Here is a 20,566-nt window from a genome sequence, read left to right as displayed (position 1 = left end):
TAATCAGTCCAAACAGTAACAGGGTCAAAGGGCACAGGCAAACACAGAGGAAACCAAGAAACCGGACAGAAGATCGAAAACCAGGAGAATGCTTGGAATTGCAGTGTGACACTAAACAAGACTTCGCAGGGAATGAATGAGTACACATGGTTTAAATAGGCTGAGACTGACAGGGTAACGAGACACAGGTGGATGCAGTCAGGGATGATGAGTCCGGGCAGTGACTTATGGGAAATGTAGCTTGTGAGGGAATGACAATAGTCTGATGTGGAGCGCCCTCTGGTGGCTCTCATGGGCACTCCAGCTGGTGACCGTGACGATTACACGCGACATCATGAGTGTGTTCTGAGTCTTCAGATCAGGAGCTCTACTGAGAGAGTCTCGTATCTGCTCTCCTTCAGGTTCTGTGAGGAAATATCCCGCTGACATCAAAGTCAAATCTCCTGACGTCTTCGCGCTGGCGGGGCAGAACATCACGCTCGAGTGCTTCGCGCTGGGAAAGTAAGAAAAAACGCCAACCACATGATTTCTGCTGTTTGCAAAAGCACCGCTTCAATCATTTCTCTCAAACGATTTATTATTCAGCGCAATTTTCTGCAAATATTTCAGTTTTCATCATCATTTTTCATCTTTTCAGCATTAGATGTGCTCTTTATAAACTTCTTAAAGTTCAAATGGGGAAAATCTCCCACTGAGCGACACTGATGTTGATAATGATACTGATACTGAACATTCTATCGTGACATCACTGTAATATTTGCATACTGAATCCACAGCTAACAGGGAACGTTCTGGCAAGGTTCGCTCAACGTTACAAACAAACGTTTTTCTAGTAACGTTAATAGAACGTTCGTTCCAGATTATCTGGCCTTTAACATTTATACGTCATTCATGAAGTTTTTTCATAAATGTTTAGTTGGACATTCGTCTAACATCTTTTTAAATGTAACTCCTTGTTTCAGAACGTTCAGAGAACATTCAAATGTAACGTTCCCATAATGATTGAAGAACGATGAAATGCAGTTTTCTCTTTATGTTCACATAACCATGAAGAAACATTTTTAAAACCTTTAGAAAACTGGATGTTTTTAACGTTCAGAGAGTTATGATAAACGTCCTGCAGGTCTTCATCCTCTCCGGCCGTGTCTTCATCTATAGCTGACTGACACAATTACATAGCTCTGGCATGAAGCTCTGAATGCTGCCGGCTGATAGGTCTTTAACTGATTAATTTATTAATTGTGTTTAAATGATTAAGAGGTTCTCTCTGTGTTATGTGTGTGTGTGCATATGTGTGCGCGTGCGCGTGTGTGTGTGTGTGTGTGTGTGTGTGTGTGTGTGTGTGTGTGTGTGTTCAGCCCCATCCCTCAGATCCACTGGAGGAAGGTGGATGGCGAGCTGCCGGCCCGTCGTCATGACATCAGTATGGCGGGAACACTCCTCCATCTCTATGATATACAGTATGAGGATGAGGGTCTGTATGAGTGTGAGGCCGACAACTCCAAAGGCAAAGACTGGCACAGAACACACCTGCACGTGGAGGGTGAGTCACATGACCCATCTACTGTACCTCGACTGTACTCTACCTCTACTGTACTGTACTGTGCTCCCCCTCTACTGTACTCTACTGTGCTCCCCCTCTACTGTACTCTACTGTGCTCCCTCTACTGTACTCTACTGTACTCATCCTCTACTGTACGCTATCTCTACTGTACTCTACCTCTGGTGTACTCTACTGTACTCTACTGTACTCCCTCTACTGTACTCTACTGTACTCATCCTCTACTGTACTCTACTGTACTCATCCTCTACTGTACTCTACCTCTGGTGTACTCTACACTGCTGTACTCTACCTCTACTGTACTCTACCTCTGGTGTACTCTACACTGCTGTACTCTACCTCTACTGTACTCTACCTCTGGTGTACTCCCTCTACTGTACTCTACCTCTACTGTACTCTACCTCTACTGTACTCCCTCTACTGTACTCTACTGTACTCATCCTCTACTGTACTCTACCTCTGGTGTACTCTACACTGCTGTACTCTACCTCTGGTGTACTCTACACTGCTGTACTCTACTGTACTCTACTGTACTCCCTCTACTGTACTCTACACTGCTGTACTCTACCTCTACTGTACTCTACCTCTACCGCTACTGTACTCTACCGCTACTGTACTCTACCTCTACTGTACTCTACTGTACTCTACACTGCTGTACTCTACCTCTACTGTACTCTACCTCTGGTGTACTCTACACTGCTGTACTCTACCTCTACTGTACTCTACTGTACTCCCTCTACTGTACTCTACACTGCTGTACTCTACCTCTACTGTACTCTACCTCTGGTGTACTCTACACTGCTGTACTCTACTGTACTCTACTGTACTCCCTCTACTGTACTCTACCTCTGGTGTACTCTACACTGCTGTACTCTACCTCTACTGTACTCGCCCTCTACTGTACGCTATCTCTGCTGTACTCTACTGTACTCGACCTCTACTGTGTTCTACCTCTACTGTACTCTATCTCTGCTGTACTCTACTGTACTCTACCTCTACTGTACTCCCTCTACTGTACTCTACACTGCTGTACTCTACCTCTACTGTACTCTACCTCTGGTGTACTCTACACTGCTGTACTCTACTGTACTCTACTGTACTCCCTCTACTGTACTCTACCTCTGGTGTACTCTACACTGCTGTACTCTACCTCTACTGTACTCGCCCTCTACTGTACGCTATCTCTGCTGTACTCTACTGTACTCGACCTCTACTGTGTTCTACCTCTACTGTACTCTATCTCTGCTGTACTCTACTGTACTCTACCTCTACTGTACTCTACCTCTGCTGTACTCTACTGTACTCTACCTCTACTGTACTCTACCTCTGGTGTACTCTAGCTCTACTGTACTCTACTGTACTCGGCCTCTACTGTACTCCCCCTCTACTGTACTCTACTGTACTCTACCTCTACTGTGCTCTACCTCTACTGTACTCTATCTCTGCTGTACTCTACTGTACTCTACCTCTACTGTACTCTACCTCTGGTGTACTCTACTGTACTCTACCTCTACCGCTACTGTACTCTACTGTACTCTACTGTACTCTACCTCTACTGTACTCTACTGTACTCTACTGTACGCTATCTCTGGTGTACTCCCCCTCTACTGTACTCTACTGTACTCTACCTCTACTGTGCTCTACCTCTACTGTACTCTACTGTACTCTACCTCTACTGTACTCTACCTCTGGTGTACTCTACTGTACTCTACCTCTACTGTACTTTACTGTACTCTACTGTACGCTATCTCTGGTGTACTCTACTGTACTCTACTGTACTCTACCTCTACTGTACTCTACCTCTACTGTACTCTACCTCTGGTGTACTCTACTGTACTCTACCTCTACTGTACTCTACCTCTGGTGTACTCTACTGTACTCTACCTCTACTGTACTCTACCTCTACTGTACTCTACCTCTACTGTACTTTACCTCTACTGTACTCTACCTCTACTGTACTCTACCTCTGGTGTACTCTACTGTACTCTACTGTACTCTACCTCTGGTGTACTCTACTGTACTCTACCTCTACTGTACTCTACCTCTGGTGTACTCTACTGTACTCTACCTCTGGTGTACTCTACTGTACTCTACCTCTACTGTACTCTACCTCTGGTGTACTCTACTGTACTCTACCTCTACTGTACTCTACCTCTACTGTACTCTACCTCTACTGTACTCTACCTCTACTGTACTCTACCTCTACTGTACTCTACCTCTGGTGTACTCTACTGTACTCTACCTCTGGTGTACTCTACTGTACTCTACCTCTACTGTACTCTACCTCTGGTGTACTCTACTGTACTCTACTGTACTCTACCTCTGGTGTACTCTACTGTACTCTACCTCTACTGTACTCTACCTCTGGTGTACTCTACTGTACTCTACCTCTACTGTACTCTACCTCTACTGTACTCTACCTCTACTGTACTCTACTGTACTCTACCTCTACTGTACTCTACCTCTGGTGTACTCTACTGTACTCTACCTCTACTGTACTCTACCTCTGGTGTACTCTACTGTACTCTACTGTACTCTACCTCTGGTGTACTCTACTGTACTCTACCTCTACTGTACTCTACCTCTGGTGTACTCTACTGTACTCTACCTCTACTGTACTCTACTGTACTCTACCTCTACTGTACTCTACCTCTGGTGTACTCTACTGTACTCTACCTCTACTGTACTCTACCTCTGGTGTACTCTACTGTACTCCACTGTACTCCACCTCTACTGTACTCTATCTCTACTGTACTCTACTGTACTCCACCTCTACTGTACTCTATCTCTACTGTACTCTACTGTACTCCACCTCTACTGTACTCTACTGTACCCAACTAAGTAATTAGTTACTTTTTTGGGGAGTAATGCAATATTGTAATGCATTACTTTTCAAAGTAACTTTCCCCAACACTGTGAATGACACACAAAAAACATAACAAATGGTCCTGTGTGTGTGTGTGTGTGTGTGTGTGTGTGTGTGTGTGTGTGTGTGTGTGTGTGCGCATGTGTGCGTGTGCGTGTGTGTGTGTGTCTCTCAGGAGCTCCTGAATGGGTGGAGAAGATCCGCAGCTCGGAGAGGGACATCGGAGGCGATTACATCATGTCCTGTGTGTCCAGCGGGAAACCCAAACCCCACGTGCACTTCCTGAAGAACGGGCAAATGGTACGGCTTTATTACAGCAGAACTGACGAGACTCCAGAGTCCGGACTGACTGTAGAACTGTTGGTTTGGCACTTAAACTCGGATCATTGTGAGCAGGAGCTGTCGTGCTTTTGGCAAATGCTTTCATTCCGAGTGACTGATCCTGCATCAGTGTTAAACACATGAATCCAGCCTTCCCGTCGTCATCCTCTGCTCCCAGAGCTTCAGGAATCGGGATCTTCCCAGTTTGCTGTCAGTAAAGATGTCAGAAAGCGTCCAGATCAGTAAAATGCGTTTGTGAACTGCTGAAGTTGACCAGTGTAATGACTGAGTGTGTGTGGAGGTCGAAGGCTGGCTGTGTTCCCGTCTGGAGCGAGGCCTTCCCATCATGCTCCTGGTTACATAAGTCACAGCAGATGGTGCTCATACAAACACCTGAAGTGTGTTAGCGACCAGCGACCCGCAGAATGCTAATCAAACACGACTTCTGACGGAATAATAATGCCAGACAGATTATCAGTGTCTTCACAGTATTTTTATTAACTTTTAATATTTTATTTTAATTTGATGACTTTGTATTATTGTTTTTATTTTATAATATTTTATAAATTAATAAATAATCAAATACTTTATTTATTTACTTATTAGAATTAATTAACATTAAATAATGGATTTGTACGGCATCAGTTATTAATTTTTGTTTATATATATATGTGTGTGTGTGTGTGTGTGTGTGTGTGTGTGTTTTATTAGTTCATTTGATTAAATAAAATAAAACACAGCAAAAATATAATATTTTATTTATTTATTTATTAGAATTAATTTGCATTAAATTATGGATTTGTACTGCATTATTTATTAATTTAACTGTTTTTATTTTTCCCCAATTTTTTCTCTTATGTTATTATCTAATCAAATCAGTTATTAGATTGTTTATATATATATATACAGTGCAAATTATTTGTACGTTTTTTCTAAATTCTCAATTGAAAACTATTTATGTTTGTTGTAATGTTATTGTACAGTAGTAAGAGCTGGTGATGCTGATGTATGTCATTAATGATGAATCTGTTCTTCTCTCCATCAGCACTCCAGGAGCCACGAGCTGCGCTTCACGGGCCTGACGTTTGAGGATTCGGCCATGTATCAGTGTATCGCTGAGAACCGGCACGGCGTGATCTACGCCAACGCCGAGCTCCGCGTGTTCGGTGAGCTCCACTCTGATTGGCTGAGCGGGAGCTGTAGGGCTCTGATGTTCCTCCATTGACTGTGTGTGTTGTGGTGTGTTCTCAGCCGGCGCTCCGTCGTTCGAGTGGAACCCGGTGAAGGCTAAACTCTTGGGGGCCAGGAACGGGCGTGTGGTGTTCGACTGCAGACCCAGAGCGGCCCCGAGACCCAGCATCTCCTGGAGCAAAGGGACCGAGCTCCTGCACAACTCCAGCAGGTCAGAGGTCACGCATCTCACACACCAGCAGGGCTCCCACGGGTCCTGGGAATCCTTGACACAAGAAAAAGTCCAGGCCCTGGAGAGTTTTTGAAAATAAACACAGAGATACAGCCAAGCTTATTATAGGTTTGCATTTTTAAATTAGTTTTTATTTTAATATCATTTTCAAATTTCCTATAAATTTCAGTTTTAGTTAGTTTCATTAATGGTTTTGTTAGTTTTAGTTTAGTTTTTATTTTTGTGAACACATTTCTATTTAGTTTTTATATATTTACTTTCAGTTTTAGTAATTCTAGTTTAGCAGAGTTAACAGAACCCTTCCCGTTTTAACTTGAGTGCTGCGTTTAGGGAACGTTGTGTCATGCGCGAGACGCGAGGCTCGAGCGCAGCGGTCACACATTGACTAATACAGTAGCGCAGTGGAGACGCGAGGCTTGAGCGCAGCGGTCACACATTGACTAATACAGTAGCGCAGTGGAATGGAAAAAGAGTGATTTTCCAGTACAGGATTAGAGCTTATTAATAACGAGCATTGATTTTTGCTAATTATTATTTTATTTCAGTTAGTTTTTCAGTAACTGTTGTTAGTTTCGTTTAGTTTTATATAGTTTTGTGTTGAAATTTCTATTTTATTTTATTTTACAAAATGTTTTTTGACCAATAGTTTTAGTCTTGGTTTCAGTTTTCGTTTACGAAAATAACCTTGGATTAGGGTTAGGGTTAGGGTTAGGGTTAGGGTTAGGTCCAGGTCCTTGAAAGTGCTTGAATTTATTTTGTGCAAGAAGTTTCCTGTCTGCTAATAGTTAATTCGCCCTGTGATGCCTGACTCATAATCACACACTGTTGGCTCGTCGGCCAGAGGAGAACTGAGCCTGAGTCTGGGTTCTCCTCTCACTGATGGGGTTCTGGTTCCTTCACTGTCTTGCTTAGTTGAGGACATTTAATATTCAACAATATTATTGATCTCCTGCATTGACACTATTATATGAGAACTAAACTGAGCTGAACCACTCCAGAGCAGTTATATATATATACACATTTACTAAATAATAACTTTTTTAAAACAGAAATGAACCATCTCTGAACTTACTTAAGCTGGACTGCTTTCTTCTAGAAACAAACTTTGTTGCATTATTTTCCTGTTATCTCTGAAATATTCTGTATTTGCCTTTCCTTTCTCATGCAGGGTTTTCATCTGGCCGGACGGGACTTTAGAGCTGCTCAACGTCACTAAATCAGACGAGGGCAGATACACGTGCTTCGCAGAGAACGACCGAGGCCGAGCGAACAGCACCGGATCGCTGTTAGTCACGGGTACGACATGGAAACACAACACACACGTCCTGTTCACCATAGCAACCACATAGCAACACTTTAGCAACCACCCAGAGCACCTCTCTCTGTGTGTGTGTGTGTGTGTGTGTGTGTGTGTGTGTGTGTGTGTGTGACAGACTGAATGGCCTTCAATCTTTCTGACCAGTCTTTCTAACAGTTAACTATGATGATAACTATAACAATGATAACTGTAACTGTAACTATGATGATAATTGTAACGTTGTAACAGTTATCATCTGTGTAAACACAACACACGTCCTGTTCACCCTAGCAACCACATAGCAACTCTTTAGCAACCACCCAGAGCACCTCTGTTTGTGTGACAGACTTTTAATGGCCTTCAATCTTTCTGACAAGGCTTTCTCAAGCCAACAGAGACGTTTGTAATCTGGTTCACTCTTGCCACAAATACACAACTGCACCTGTACAGCTGACGTGATCAATACACAAGAGCCATTCGATTCGACTCCTGTTGAATCTCCTGTCCGTCGCTGTGAGTCGTCTGTGTTCAGATTGAGTTGGTCATGTTTAATGGAGTGCGTCTCTCTTTCTCTCCTCAGACGCCACTAAGATCACTCTGGCCCCGTCGAACGCTGACATCAGCGCGGGCCAGAGCGTCAGGATGGAGTGTGCGGCGTCACATGACCCGACCCTTGACCTCACCTTCATCTGGTCCCTCGACGAGCACGTCATCGACTTCGACCGAGACAGAGAGCATTACGAGCACAAGATGGTGAACTTCAGTCTGTTTAATACTGATAACAAGCATTTAATATTTATTGATTTAGTTTAATGAATCAAGACTTGAATAATAGCAGACCTTAAGGCCTGTTCACTCCGAGATCCATAACTGTAACTATATTAAAAACCGTAACGGTTACTAAAATGATGACTATAACAGTGTTGACTATAACAATAAGTGTAATGATAACTCTAATAAAAACTATGATAACTATAACAAGAACTGTGAGAACTGTAACAATAGCTATAATGATAAATATAAATAGTACTGAAGCAATAACTATAACAATAACTGTATAGTTCAATTAAGGATGGGACGATTACCGGTTTCACTATAAAACACGATAAAATGTACTGACGGTTAGTATTATCGGTTAAAATTTAATTATCATTAAAACTGTATTTGATTATCGCGATTTTAATAACTCACTGTAAATCCTGTACAGCCAGCAACAGTCTGACGCAGGCGCAGGCGCACAATGTTGTTGTTGTTTTTTTTTTTATTCGAGAAGGAATGGCGGAAGGCAGTGACTGTGCTCGGGAGATTGTTCAGCCTTTTAAGAGGTGTGGTCATATTTTGGCTTTTACAAAAGTCCTGAGTGAAACTTAATCGAGGATGGTCACTACAATAAACACTTCAAATCTGCCGAGTCGGGTTATGTGTGACCATAACCCACTGTTTATAGCGAACGCAAGGCAAGTTAACTTTGCCCTCAATACCAAAACTACGTCTGGGAAATAATTGGGCACAAAATGTTGTTTTGAGTTGAAATATTTTATCTCACTCACTTGAAATAAACGTGAAGCTTCCGCGAAGAAAAGTTCGCAGCAAGTGGCTTTCAGCCAAAGACAAACGATCAGGTTCAAACAAGACTATTAAGAGGGACATTTAAGGGATAATAATGTATATCATTGTACACTTATTACACCGATTTTTTATTTTATTTTTTACCACATAATTACGGGGACATATTGAATATAGATTAATGGTGATATGAAATTTTCATACCGTCCCATCCCTAAGTTCAATGTAACTGTAACGATAACTATAATGTTGATAACTGTAACGTTAACTATGATTAGTGTAACTGTAACGTTAACCATTATGATGATAACTGTAACGTTAACTATGATTAGTGTAACTGTAACGTTAACCATTATGATGATAACTGTAACGTTAACTATGATTAGTGTAACTGTAACGTTAACCATTATGATGATAACTGTAACGTTAACTATGATTAGTGTAACTGTAACGTTAACCATTATGATGATAACTGTAACGGTAACTATGATTAGTGTAACTGTAACAGTTAACTATGATGATAACTGATAACTGTAACGTTAACTATAACTATGATACTGTAAGGGTAACTATAACGCTGTAACGATAGCTGTAACAATAACTATGATGATAACTATATTAGCGTTCACACCAATGCATGAAAATGTTCTGTTTATTATAAGCGGTGCGTTTTTGTCGTCTGTCGCTTTAAATGCTCAAGTTATTTAAAGCTGCTTGGATTCTGATTGGCTGTCAATGTTTTTACTGTTTATCAGCTTGAAAAAATCATTCTGATATCGTTCCTCTTTGTCGTTACAGTTGTGGTGACTCTTTATTCACTTTATGGTTACGGTCTTGTGTATTTATCAAACATTGTTGTTGGTCAGGATGTGAATCAGGCCGGTCAGGCCGGGGCGTCGAGCTCAGAGCTGCTGATCAGTAACGCACAGCTGAGACACGCGGGACGATACGCCTGTACGGCTCAGACGCCGGTGGACAATGTCACGGCCGCCGCAGAGCTGGTGGTCCGAGGTGAGACGGGATAAACCTGATGTTTCCCGTATCCCAGAATGCTTTACTGCACACATCGAGCGACAGAAATCCAGTGAATGCGTCAGGCCACTGGGACTCTCTTATTGGATGATATATTAGTCAAGTCAAGTCACCTTCATATATACAGCGCTTTTAACAATATAGATTGTTTCAAAGCAGCTTTACAGTGATAATACGAAATTAAAGTAACAGAGATTGTTTTGGTTTTACAGCAGATCTAGAATAAAGTTAGTTAGTTTCTCATCATCATTTGATGAGAAAACCGTGAGTTCTTCTTGAGATCTGTTGAATCAGATGTTTGAGAGATTGTTGAGATCTCCTCAGGAGACGTGTGTATCACGTGTGTATCCTCTCCTCCTCAGGTCCCCCAGGTCCTCCCGGTGGAGTGCGTGTGGACGAGGTGACGGCCAGCAGTGTGAGGGTGACCTGGAGTCACGGGACCGATAACCTGAGCCCCATCTCCACATACAGCATCCAGTACAGAGACCTGAGCGAGCGGGACTGGAGAGACGCTACCACCGGTCAGAACGTCAGACACATCTACTGCATGTTTCACATCAATCACCAGCTGCGTTTACATGGACCCGAATAATACGACTGTAATCGGACCAGTAGACCAATCCGAATAAAAAAGTGAAGTAACCACGTCAATCAGAATGAATTGGCCAGAGCTGATTAAAATTTCATTCGGATTGTAAGGGGTGGTTTATTCCTTTTGTAATCCGATCGAGAGGACATATAAACACTCGATCGGATTGAAAACTGAAACTGAAAGGACCCGTAGAAATAGCGTAATGACGTGTGACGCCCTGAACGAGCTGTTCTTCCTGTTGAATAAATGAGTGTCCCGTCATTCTGAAATTCTCTTAGCACTCATCGTCTGTGAAGTGGAGCAGGACAGTCCTCGCCTCAGACTCGCATCCACAGAACACACCGGTTTGGGCACGGGAAGGGGCTTTACTGCGTGATAAATACAAGCAGCACGGCTCGACGGTTCAGTGCTCGTCGGCGCATAATTAGGACCCGAAATAGATAAATATTAAGTCTGCTTTTTAAAACATAGAAATGGAGGATGGTTAGTGTGCAACAACAGTGGGAAACTCTGTATATTCGTGCAGTGTGCACATGTCAAAAGATTAAACTCGATCAGAAGCTTGTGACATATAAACACGCTCATCAACCCGATCACTTTTTTAGCATTCATGTAAACACTACATCCTGATTCATCAATCAGAATGAATTCATTCAGATCGAAGCAAAAAGTGTCCATGTAAACGTAGCTACTGATCTTCATTAGAGCACTAGGATCTGAAGCAGTGATTCTGTGTCTTCAGCTCCAGTGAATGTGGAGGGAAATGCAGAAATGGCCACAGTGATGAACCTGACGCCCTGGACGGAGTACGAGTTCAGGGTCACGGCCACCAACACACTGGGCACCGGCCCGCCGAGTGACGCCTCGCCCCGCATCACCACCAGAGAAGCCCGTGAGTCCCGTCTGCCCTTCACTGACCTCAGATCTGCCACAGTTATGTTCTGTCTGTCTGCACCTGCTCTCGTTAGGCCCTGATTAGTTCATCTTCCTCCACCTGTGTCTAGTTAGTTTCCTCATTTCATCCTGTGTATTTATACTCCCTGTTCTGTTCAGTCCCTCGTTCTCGTTAATGTTAGCTGTGGTTCTGTCGGTCCTGCCTCAGTTTTATAAGTAAACAATGTGTTATACCCTCATCTTCATCTTCAATTGCCACCACACCGTTACAAAAGAACCGACCTCTCAAAGAGATTCCTTCTCCTCCCGGAGAACCGTAAGTGGCTTGGGTTCCTGGCCTGGGGCCTCCGGAAGCATCACCCTCACAGCCAGGGAGCCGAGGCGCCCACGGAGATCATCGAGGAACCAGAGCCGAAGAACATCAAGGCCCCGGAGTGGACGAAGACAGGCCAGGAGCGGACCTGGACCTAATAGACCTGTGGTCCGCGGATCCAAGTCCCCACCATCGAGTCATCATCGTCTTCTCAGGTCCCGTCCGTAAGTCTTCTGCCCATATCCCTGCCTGTTGTCCTCATCCCGTCTCCATCGCTGGTCATGGCCAGTCCCCTGTGTCCATCGGCACCACAGGTGTGGTCCAGCTCCTCGGCTCTGCCTCCGCCGCTCACTCCGTGCGGCTCATCCTCTGCGCCTCGGGCTTCCCCTCCACCAGCTTGGCGTGAGGCCGAGTGCCCCGGTACACTTCGGGCCTCACCATCGCCTCGGCTCACCGCTCCCTCCACGCCTCCGCGGCCTATCTGCCCGGAAGCTTCCACATCGGACTTTAGGGATTCCGGCAGCGCCCTCTCCCTGCACCCCTACGGCTTCATCGGGCTTCTCCCTTTCTCCGACCTCCTCGTCATCCTCGCTCGCCACATCGTCGCCCAGTCACCGCCTCAGTCCCGCGAGCCCGCAGCTCAGCACCAGTCTTCCAAGCCTGCGATGTCGCCCTGGTCCATCAGCCTCTCTGCTCCACCAGTTCCTCCACCACTCACCATGGTTTCGCCTCCACCGATCGGTCCCAGGGTTCAGTACGCCCCCTCTCTCTGGACTCCTCCCACCACCAGCTCCACGCCCTCCACCTAAGCCACCGCCTCAACACTACCAGCTAAGCTTTTTCATCATATACCCTCATCTTCATCTTGTGCCTTCAGTTACCACCACACTATTACAAGATCCTTTAACCCTCCTTCTGCGTTCGGCTTTGCTTTGAACAGGAAGCGGTACATTAAACATGCAAAAAAAAAATCCATAGTTTTTAGTGCAGGAACCAAATTTGGTAAATTATTAAACACTGTCATAATATGCATAATTTATTTGTTGTTTTGGATTTTGTTATTTCTGTGGTGATCATGTGGGTCAGACTTTTGTTTTTAAATTTGTCTCAAAATACCTCTTTCCCATATCCAACACACACTTTCAGACTGAATGTTGTGAGTAAACATGAGTATGGTTATTAACTAAAACTGAAAGTAAAACCATACAAAAAATACTAACTTGGAAATAAACATTGCACACATACTTCTATGCAAAATATAGCTCATCCCATATCTCTCCTCAGCACACATGTACAACACTCTCTGACTTCACAAAATGAATTATACAAATTATAAAAAAAATTATAAAGAAAAATAATACTGAAAAATAACATTAAACAGTAAAATTTTGTCCTCAATCTAATAAATGATTCATTCAAGAAAGTTGTGCAAGTTTACAGCAACAATGGAAGCAAACTTCACATACTTCTGAAGATCCCGCGTTTAGCTGATCCTGGTAAGCGCTCATTGTCACAGTTGTAAACGACGGCATTATTGTTCCACGAGGGGATTTGGAGTCGCAGCATTTGTTTCCAGGCGTACTGATAAAGAACACACACGTCTCCCGGACATCCTGTAGAATTCAACCAATCAGATCGCGACTTCCAAACTCCTGAAGTGTTTCCAGAAAAGTGTGCCAAATGCATCAGACGTTCAGTCTAGGTCTGAGGCTACATGAACCCTACATTCCCTCTGCTGCCACCTACTGATCAACCAGTGCAACATCTTTTTCATTATAAATACGAGTATATATATTTTTTAAACATTTTCGAGTAACATGATGTGATTGTGTTAGAAAATAATATTTAAGTTTCATAAATTTAGAGTATTTTTGATCAGTCATGAGATATAATTTCAAACGAATTGATTTCATTCCAGTAGAGTTAGTACTGGTAATTCAGTAAGTTTTGTTGTTGTGATTATCATCATGAGCTTCGTTTGGACCTTGTGTTTTTTGCTGATATTGATGTGATTAAACCTCTAACACTGAGAATTCTTTCTTTTTTCTTTCTTTCTTTGTTATTCTGATATAGCACAGTTTAATACAGCACAGCTTGCCCAAAGTGCTTTACAATCACAAACGACATCAATACATAAAGAAGAGAAAAAAAAAACATATATATATATAGAAAATAAGTAGGAAACAAGACGTAAATATTAACACTGAGTATTAAAAGCATTCTGACCATAGTAACTGCATTACAGTGCAGCCGTGAACATGGTCATGTATGTAGTGTTTGACTCTCTCTCTCTCTCTCTCTCTCTCTCTCTCTCTCTCTCTCTCTCTCTCTCTCTCTCTCTCTCTCTCTCTCTCTCTCTCTCTCTGTAGGGCCGGTCGTGGCTCCGTCAGACATCAGTGGAGGAGGCGGAGCCAGTCGCGAGCTCACCATCACATGGACGGTACCAGAACTCACATTATCATCAACCCCAGTCTCTCTGAATGACAGCAAAACACACTTTCTCCTGTCATTTTCATCTGACACTCATCTTCAATTCTTTCTGGAACAAGAACACATGTGGGCGGGGCTTGATTTTGTCCGTGGGGAATTGATTGGATGGTTGTGGTTTGCTATTGGTGGATCTCATGTGAGTGACAGCTGGTTAAAACTGAAACAAACAACAGCAAAAAAACAGTTTATTGTTATTGGTGAAATAACTGTTTTGCTTTTATAACTTGTCTTCTTTCAGACTAGTGAAAGAAAACATCCAAAACACACATTTAAGTGTTTATTTTAGTGCACTTGATCTATTAGCGTCTGTAGATTTCAGTCTGTAAAGGCGGTGAGTGAGTCAGAAATCTCCCCTTCAGCAGCTTCACACACACACACACACACACACACACACACACACACAACATTTTACAGTTTCATTCATATCTATATCCTAAAGGTTTGTTCATGTATCATTTGCCTGATTTATAGAACAGTTGCTCTGTCTGTTGGGGGTTAGAGGGTTTTATAGTGAGACAAAGACAAAATCCCCTCTGGAAAAACCTTTAATATATCAACATATTCACACCAGAACTTTGAACCTGCTTTATCCAGTGTTCAGATTTCTGATCTGGAAATGAGTGCATATTTAATTAGTCTTTATATAGTGTGAATAAGCAGCTGAGCCGTGTTGTGGTTCTGATGTGGTTTTGGTTCTGATGTGGTTCTGGTCCTAATGTGGTTCTGATGTGGTTCTGGTCCTAATGTGGTTCTGATGTGGTTCTGGTCCGCAGCCGGTCCAGTCGCAGTACTACTACGGCAGTAACTTCGGCTACATCATTGCCTTCAAGCCTCAGAACGACCCAGAGTGGCTGCGGGTGACGGTCACCGATCCACAGGCCCGGAAGTACGTCCACAAAGACCCCAAAATCCCCCCGTCCAGCAGGTTCGAGGTGAAGATGAAGGCCTTCAACAGTCAGGGCGAGGGTCCGTTCAGCCTCAGCGCCTTCATCGAGTCGGCGCAGGACGGTGAGTGACTGCGCAGCATCAGACTCGACAGGTAACGCAGGTGTAGAAGTTCTGACTGGTGTGTGTGTGTGTGTGTGTGTGTGTGTGTCTCAGTTCCGGCAGACGCTCCCATCATCGCCGAGGTCAGAGCGCTGTCGGCCACTCAAGCCGTGGTGTCCTGGTTCCCGGTGCAGAACGTCCAGGGCTACCAGGTACTGACCGGCCCGTCACACACTGTTCTCTGTTAAAGGGGACATATCATGATAATCTGAGTTTCTCCGTGTGTAAGTGCTATAATCGGGTCCCGGTGCTTCTAACAACCCAGAAAACCTGAAAAAAGTGAAACCCAGTAACTGTGTTCTGGTGAGCCTTTCTCTGCAAGCATGTTATAAAATAAGCCAATCAGATTTCGCTCTCCTTCTGAGGTATGAAGAGGATCTTATTATAATATTCCCGGCCCTTAATCTGCACGTTTACACACACCAGCCGACATCTGGTTCCACAAGCGACAACAGAGACCAGTTCTAACGCAATGATAAAGATCCAGCAAAGCCTGAAACTGTTCTGTGGTTGAGCACAGACGAGCACTGAACACTATTGACCAGAACATGTCACCGCTGTCTTATAAACACCTCAGGAACTGTGGACACTTGTGGAGAAGTTCAACATGATGATGAGATGATCAGTGTAACTCCACAACAACTACACAAATGTCTCCACTAACATTCAGAAGCTCTTCCTGAGTCTCTCCGTAAGGCTGCACTCGCTACTGGTTACTCTGGGATTCTGGATGAGTGAGATTGGCCTGTTTTGTTATTGCCGGAGTTTCTGAAGCTCCTGTAAAGACTCCGCCCTCTTCTGAACGGAGGCGGAGCTAAAGCTCATTTGCATTTAAAGGGACACACTAAAACGGCGCGTTTTTGCCAACACCCAAAAAGGGGAAAATTTGGAGCTGAAATTTCACAGACACATTCTGGGGACACCAGAGATTAATATCACATCTGGTGAAAAGGGGCATACTGTGTCACCTTTAAACTCAGCGTTAACTCCCGTGTTCTCTCTCAGGTCCGGTACTGGAGGGAGGCGCTGGAGAACGAGGCGGCGGTGCGGTGGGTTCCGTTGCAGAGTCGAGAGAACCACACACGCCTGGACAACATGACAGCTGACTCGCATTACCTGATCGAGGTGCGGGCGTATAACGGCGGCGGGTACGGACCCGCCAGCCAGAGGCACAAGATCCACACCAAGAAAGCCCGTGAGTCTGACCACACTGACCAGACACTGAACTAGCAGTCCACAGTACTAAAGACCAGTATTTATTGTCAAAATAATATACACACATATATATATATAGATTGTAGGGTATTGTGGCGATTGTAGATTTACAGTTAAAGACCAAAGGACCAGATATGATGAATGAAGACCAGGAGTCAGAAGTGCAGTCAATCTAAACAATAAAATAAAAAAAATTATATATATAATCAGAGTACATACAACTCAATGTGTCCAAGTATGAGCTTGAGATGGGTCTCTGGTCTGATGGTGTTCCTCAGCTCCCAGTCAGCCTCCGAAGATCTTCACCACGAAGAAGCACTACAGCAGCACGACCATCAACATCGGCTGGGAGAAGGTGCAGGCGCTGGCCAACGAGTCCAACGTGGCCGGATATAAGGTCAGAAACACTGCCTTCAGATGAACATGCACATCAATGTCCAGAAATCAACACTGTATATCAATCAATACACACACATCAGTTTTAGCGTACATCACTTTGGGTATAATATTATGAATGACAATGAACGTGTTCCCTTTCACAATTACATCATCAGTTTTGACAAAAATATGTTGTTCCCTCATGTGCATTTTACAATATATAATCAATCTAAACTTCAGCTTTCTGAGTGTAAATCTGGCAGGAATCAAACTTTAATCCTCCACTGCTGAAACCCTCTGCATTTCAGTCAAGTTTCTAGATTTCGACCTGCTGTCGTTCAGAATAATCATAGTTATTGTTTTAGGCTTTTTAAGAAGCCATTGAGATATAACGTCATATATCCATGTTTACTGGCCTTTCAAAACTAATATTACCGGCCAAGTTGTCATGTAACTGAAGTTATGCTAATCTTCTCTTCTCTATTGTGTCGTATATCGAGTGAAACGCTTGTGGAACGAGAGGAAATGTGGGCGGGGCTTGATTGTGTCTGTGGGGAATTGATTGGATGGTTGTGGTTTGCTATTGGCTGATCTCATGTGAGTGACAGGTTGCCCCGCCCACATCATCAGAGAAGAGAAATGAACAGATGCCGCTGTTACTCTGACTCCAGCTGACCAGGAACATGAGTGTTGACGTACAGGAACACTGGAGGGGCCGGAGGAGCCTGAAGACTGTGTTCCTGATAGAAGCTGCTGCTTTGACTCACACGTAATGATGTGATTGTTGTGACCGGCTCTTGACCTGTCCCTGTTGTCCCTCAGGTCCTGTACCGGAAGGAGGGGCAGCCCAGTGGAACGCTGTACACCACAGAGAAGCAGTCCATCGATCTGCCGCGGATGAAGGAGGATTACCTGGTGGAGGTGCGCGCTCACAGCGAGGGCGGAGACGGGGCGGTCGCACACATGCGCATCCCAGGTACAGCGTCCTCTCAGACAGCAGAACTTCCTGAAGTGTTCAACAAAAGTGACTTGCATTCATGAGCAGTTTGTCATTATATTTCTATGCATTTGGCAGATGCTTTTATCCAGAGCGAATCACATTGAATTCAATCAAACAACCAAAGACACTTTCGTTACTTGAAATGAAGTAAACGTTAACTGAAAGAAATAACAAAACGATTACACTTTATTTGAAGGTGTTCTTGTTACAGTGTAACGTCTCGTTTACATATGTAACCCTCGTTCCCTGAAGGAACGGAGAATCTAACGTGTCGCCGTATCTGGGATAGCGCCAGGAAAGATTCCCTATCATCTTCGAGTGTTAACAGTGCAAGATTTGCATCTAATTTGGGTATAATTAGGAAGTGAATGCAAGCACCAGGACTTCTAACTCGTCCGCCTGCAGTGGCTCAAAGGGAGGGCTGTGCCGTGCCGTCAGCACCAGAGACCCGTCCCAGGAGCGTATGGGGGGGTTCGGTCTCCTCGTGCCCCTCAGGAGCCTGGCGATCAGGTCCTGCTAACCCAAGGAGTTCCCATCCACTGCGTCGGGATGTGTGGCGATAGAGGAGACACACAGTGTGAGGGTGGAGGCAGACAGCCCTCGCTCCAGCAGACAGCCCAGCACAGATCCAACATCTCGGGGGCTTCTCGGTAGGGTTGGGTACCGTTCACATTTTAATGAAATTCGGTGCCGGTACCCATCTGTATTTAATGTGAATCGGTACACGGTAGTGCCAATGTACTTTGGTTGGTGCCATTAAAAGTACCGAGTTCGGTAGAAGAACACCAGTCAACGAACAGGTTCCACTTCAGAGCGTAGTGATGGTGTCTACAACTGCTTGTGGTAGATCACCGAGAACCTCCCCGTCCAGGGACCAGACATGGAGTTTCCAGAGGTCTGGACGCGGGTGCCGTACGGTGGCCCGGCCCTGGGAGAGGAGGTCCTCCCTGAGAGGAATGGGCCATGGGAGGAGCATCAGTTTGGGGAACCAGGTCCGGTTGGGCCAGTAAGGGGCAACTACTCGACTCCGGGAACTGAATCTGAATCTGACAATGAAAATGTGAATACTGAACTGAGTCAGTGTTGATTCAGTTCAGTTCAGTATGAATCAGTTCAGTATGAATCAGTTCAGTATGAATCAGTTCAGTATGAATCAGTTCAGTACAGTGTTGATTGAGTTCATCATGTAAAGTTAATTTATTATAATACAAAGTCGATTCATCTATGAAGTTTTCTAATGTGTGTGTTTGTGTGTGTGTGTGTGTGTGTGTGCAGGTGCAGCGGCTCTGGCGTCTCCGTCTCTCGGCTTCTTCTCCTCGCTGATCCTCACGGCTCTGTTGAGTTTGATTCTCTGAATGTAGATTCATCCTGATTCAACAAACTCTCACGGATGAAACACGCTCATATTCCCGAGTCCGTCCGGACTGACGATTCGGGACAGAACGTGTGTTCAATGTCAGTTCAATATGCCTTACAACATCTCACTCTCTGATTGGTCCAGCAGGATCTGCCACAGGAAGTGCCGCTGCGAGACTTCCTGTGAGGTTCAGCGGTGACGGATCAGCGTCTGAGCGTCTCATGTTCGTCTTTATGTCGTCGTCAGATCAGTGGCTTTCTCTTATTTCTGTGACGGATACAGTCAAAGCAAAGCAACAATTCTTTCACTTTTACTGGATTATTATATATGCAATAATTGATATAGATATTGGTCTATTCGGTATCGTACCTGTTTTTATATTAGCATACCTCTAGATTTTTTTAACTATGATTTGTGCTTTGGAACGTGAGCGGCTGAATGAAATGGACGTTTGTGTTTTCACTCTAATGAAAGGTGATCAGCTGATGTAAACGGATGCGTTCGTGTTTCAGACGAAACGGCGGATGAATATAATAATCATGTGATGAACAGATTCAGTGATTTATAATTGATTCTTGAGCACAAACGCTTTTGTTTTGACTGTATCATTCTGTTGTTCGCAGGTGATTCGTGATGAATGTCATTTAACTGCGTTTTATTTTCAGAATAATGTTTGTAACAGTTGCTACGCCGCTAACTTTAATGAGCATCTCAGTCTGTTTATATTCAGTGTCGCTGATTCAAACAAAAACTGATTCATTCCAGTCCTGAAATCATGACTTCTGTTCACTCCTTTATAAACGGATGATATGTTTGGCCATTCATCTGATGATAGACGTATATTTTGTGTTATTGATCAGGAGAAACGCTCGTATCAGGATCAGAAGTGTCTTGTTTTTAAGGAAGCGGTGATGTAAAGTGTTCTCCTGGTTTAAAGCAGCACTGAGTTCCTCTTCTCCTGATCTTCTTCTGCGTGAGAGAGTTTTGCCAAATGCATGGATGCCTTGAGCTTTAGTGGCCTGCAGTTATTCAGAGGCCAGATGCATGATGGGATTGAATGGACTGATCTTCATACTCATTGGTTCAGTTCAAGCACAGGTCAGACTCTTTAACTAGACTAACCTGTCAGTGATTATTACCGGCTTCATTCAACTCAGTCTTCAATTAAACTTTATAGAGACCAAACAAACATCTCCTGTGTGTTTCTTATTCAT

The 20,566-nt window shown here is 44.0% G+C and overlaps 1 protein-coding gene across 3 annotated transcripts in view; it reads left to right on the top strand.

The window, feature by feature from the left end:
- cntn1a (contactin 1a) overlaps positions 1–20,541 on the top strand; it is a 62,232-nt gene extending 41,691 nt beyond the window's left edge. For all 3 annotated transcript variants that reach the window (XM_084396399.1, XM_084396398.1, XM_084396400.1), the window contains exons 8-24: positions 402–501; positions 1,359–1,543; positions 4,603–4,727; positions 5,794–5,914; positions 6,000–6,150; positions 7,340–7,467; positions 8,049–8,221; positions 9,901–10,045; positions 10,429–10,587; positions 11,401–11,550; positions 14,235–14,305; positions 15,129–15,363; positions 15,457–15,554; positions 16,408–16,597; positions 16,896–17,014; positions 17,818–17,971; positions 19,271–20,541. In XM_084396399.1, the coding sequence (XP_084252525.1) occupies positions 402–501; positions 1,359–1,543; positions 4,603–4,727; positions 5,794–5,914; positions 6,000–6,150; positions 7,340–7,467; positions 8,049–8,221; positions 9,901–10,045; positions 10,429–10,587; positions 11,401–11,550; positions 14,235–14,305; positions 15,129–15,363; positions 15,457–15,554; positions 16,408–16,597; positions 16,896–17,014; positions 17,818–17,971; positions 19,271–19,350 (2,384 nt within the window). In that variant the 3' untranslated portion in view covers positions 19,351–20,541. The remainder of the gene's footprint in view (positions 1–401; positions 502–1,358; positions 1,544–4,602; positions 4,728–5,793; positions 5,915–5,999; positions 6,151–7,339; positions 7,468–8,048; positions 8,222–9,900; positions 10,046–10,428; positions 10,588–11,400; positions 11,551–14,234; positions 14,306–15,128; positions 15,364–15,456; positions 15,555–16,407; positions 16,598–16,895; positions 17,015–17,817; positions 17,972–19,270) is intronic.
- Positions 20,542–20,566: the final 25 nt, after the last annotated feature.

This window comes from Rutilus rutilus (assembly GCF_951802725.1).
Source record: "Rutilus rutilus genome assembly, chromosome: 23".
Lineage (NCBI taxonomy): Eukaryota > Metazoa > Chordata > Actinopteri > Cypriniformes > Leuciscidae > Rutilus > Rutilus rutilus.
The sequence above is the reverse complement of the archived record's forward strand: the minus strand, read 5'-3'. Positions and strand labels throughout refer to the sequence as shown.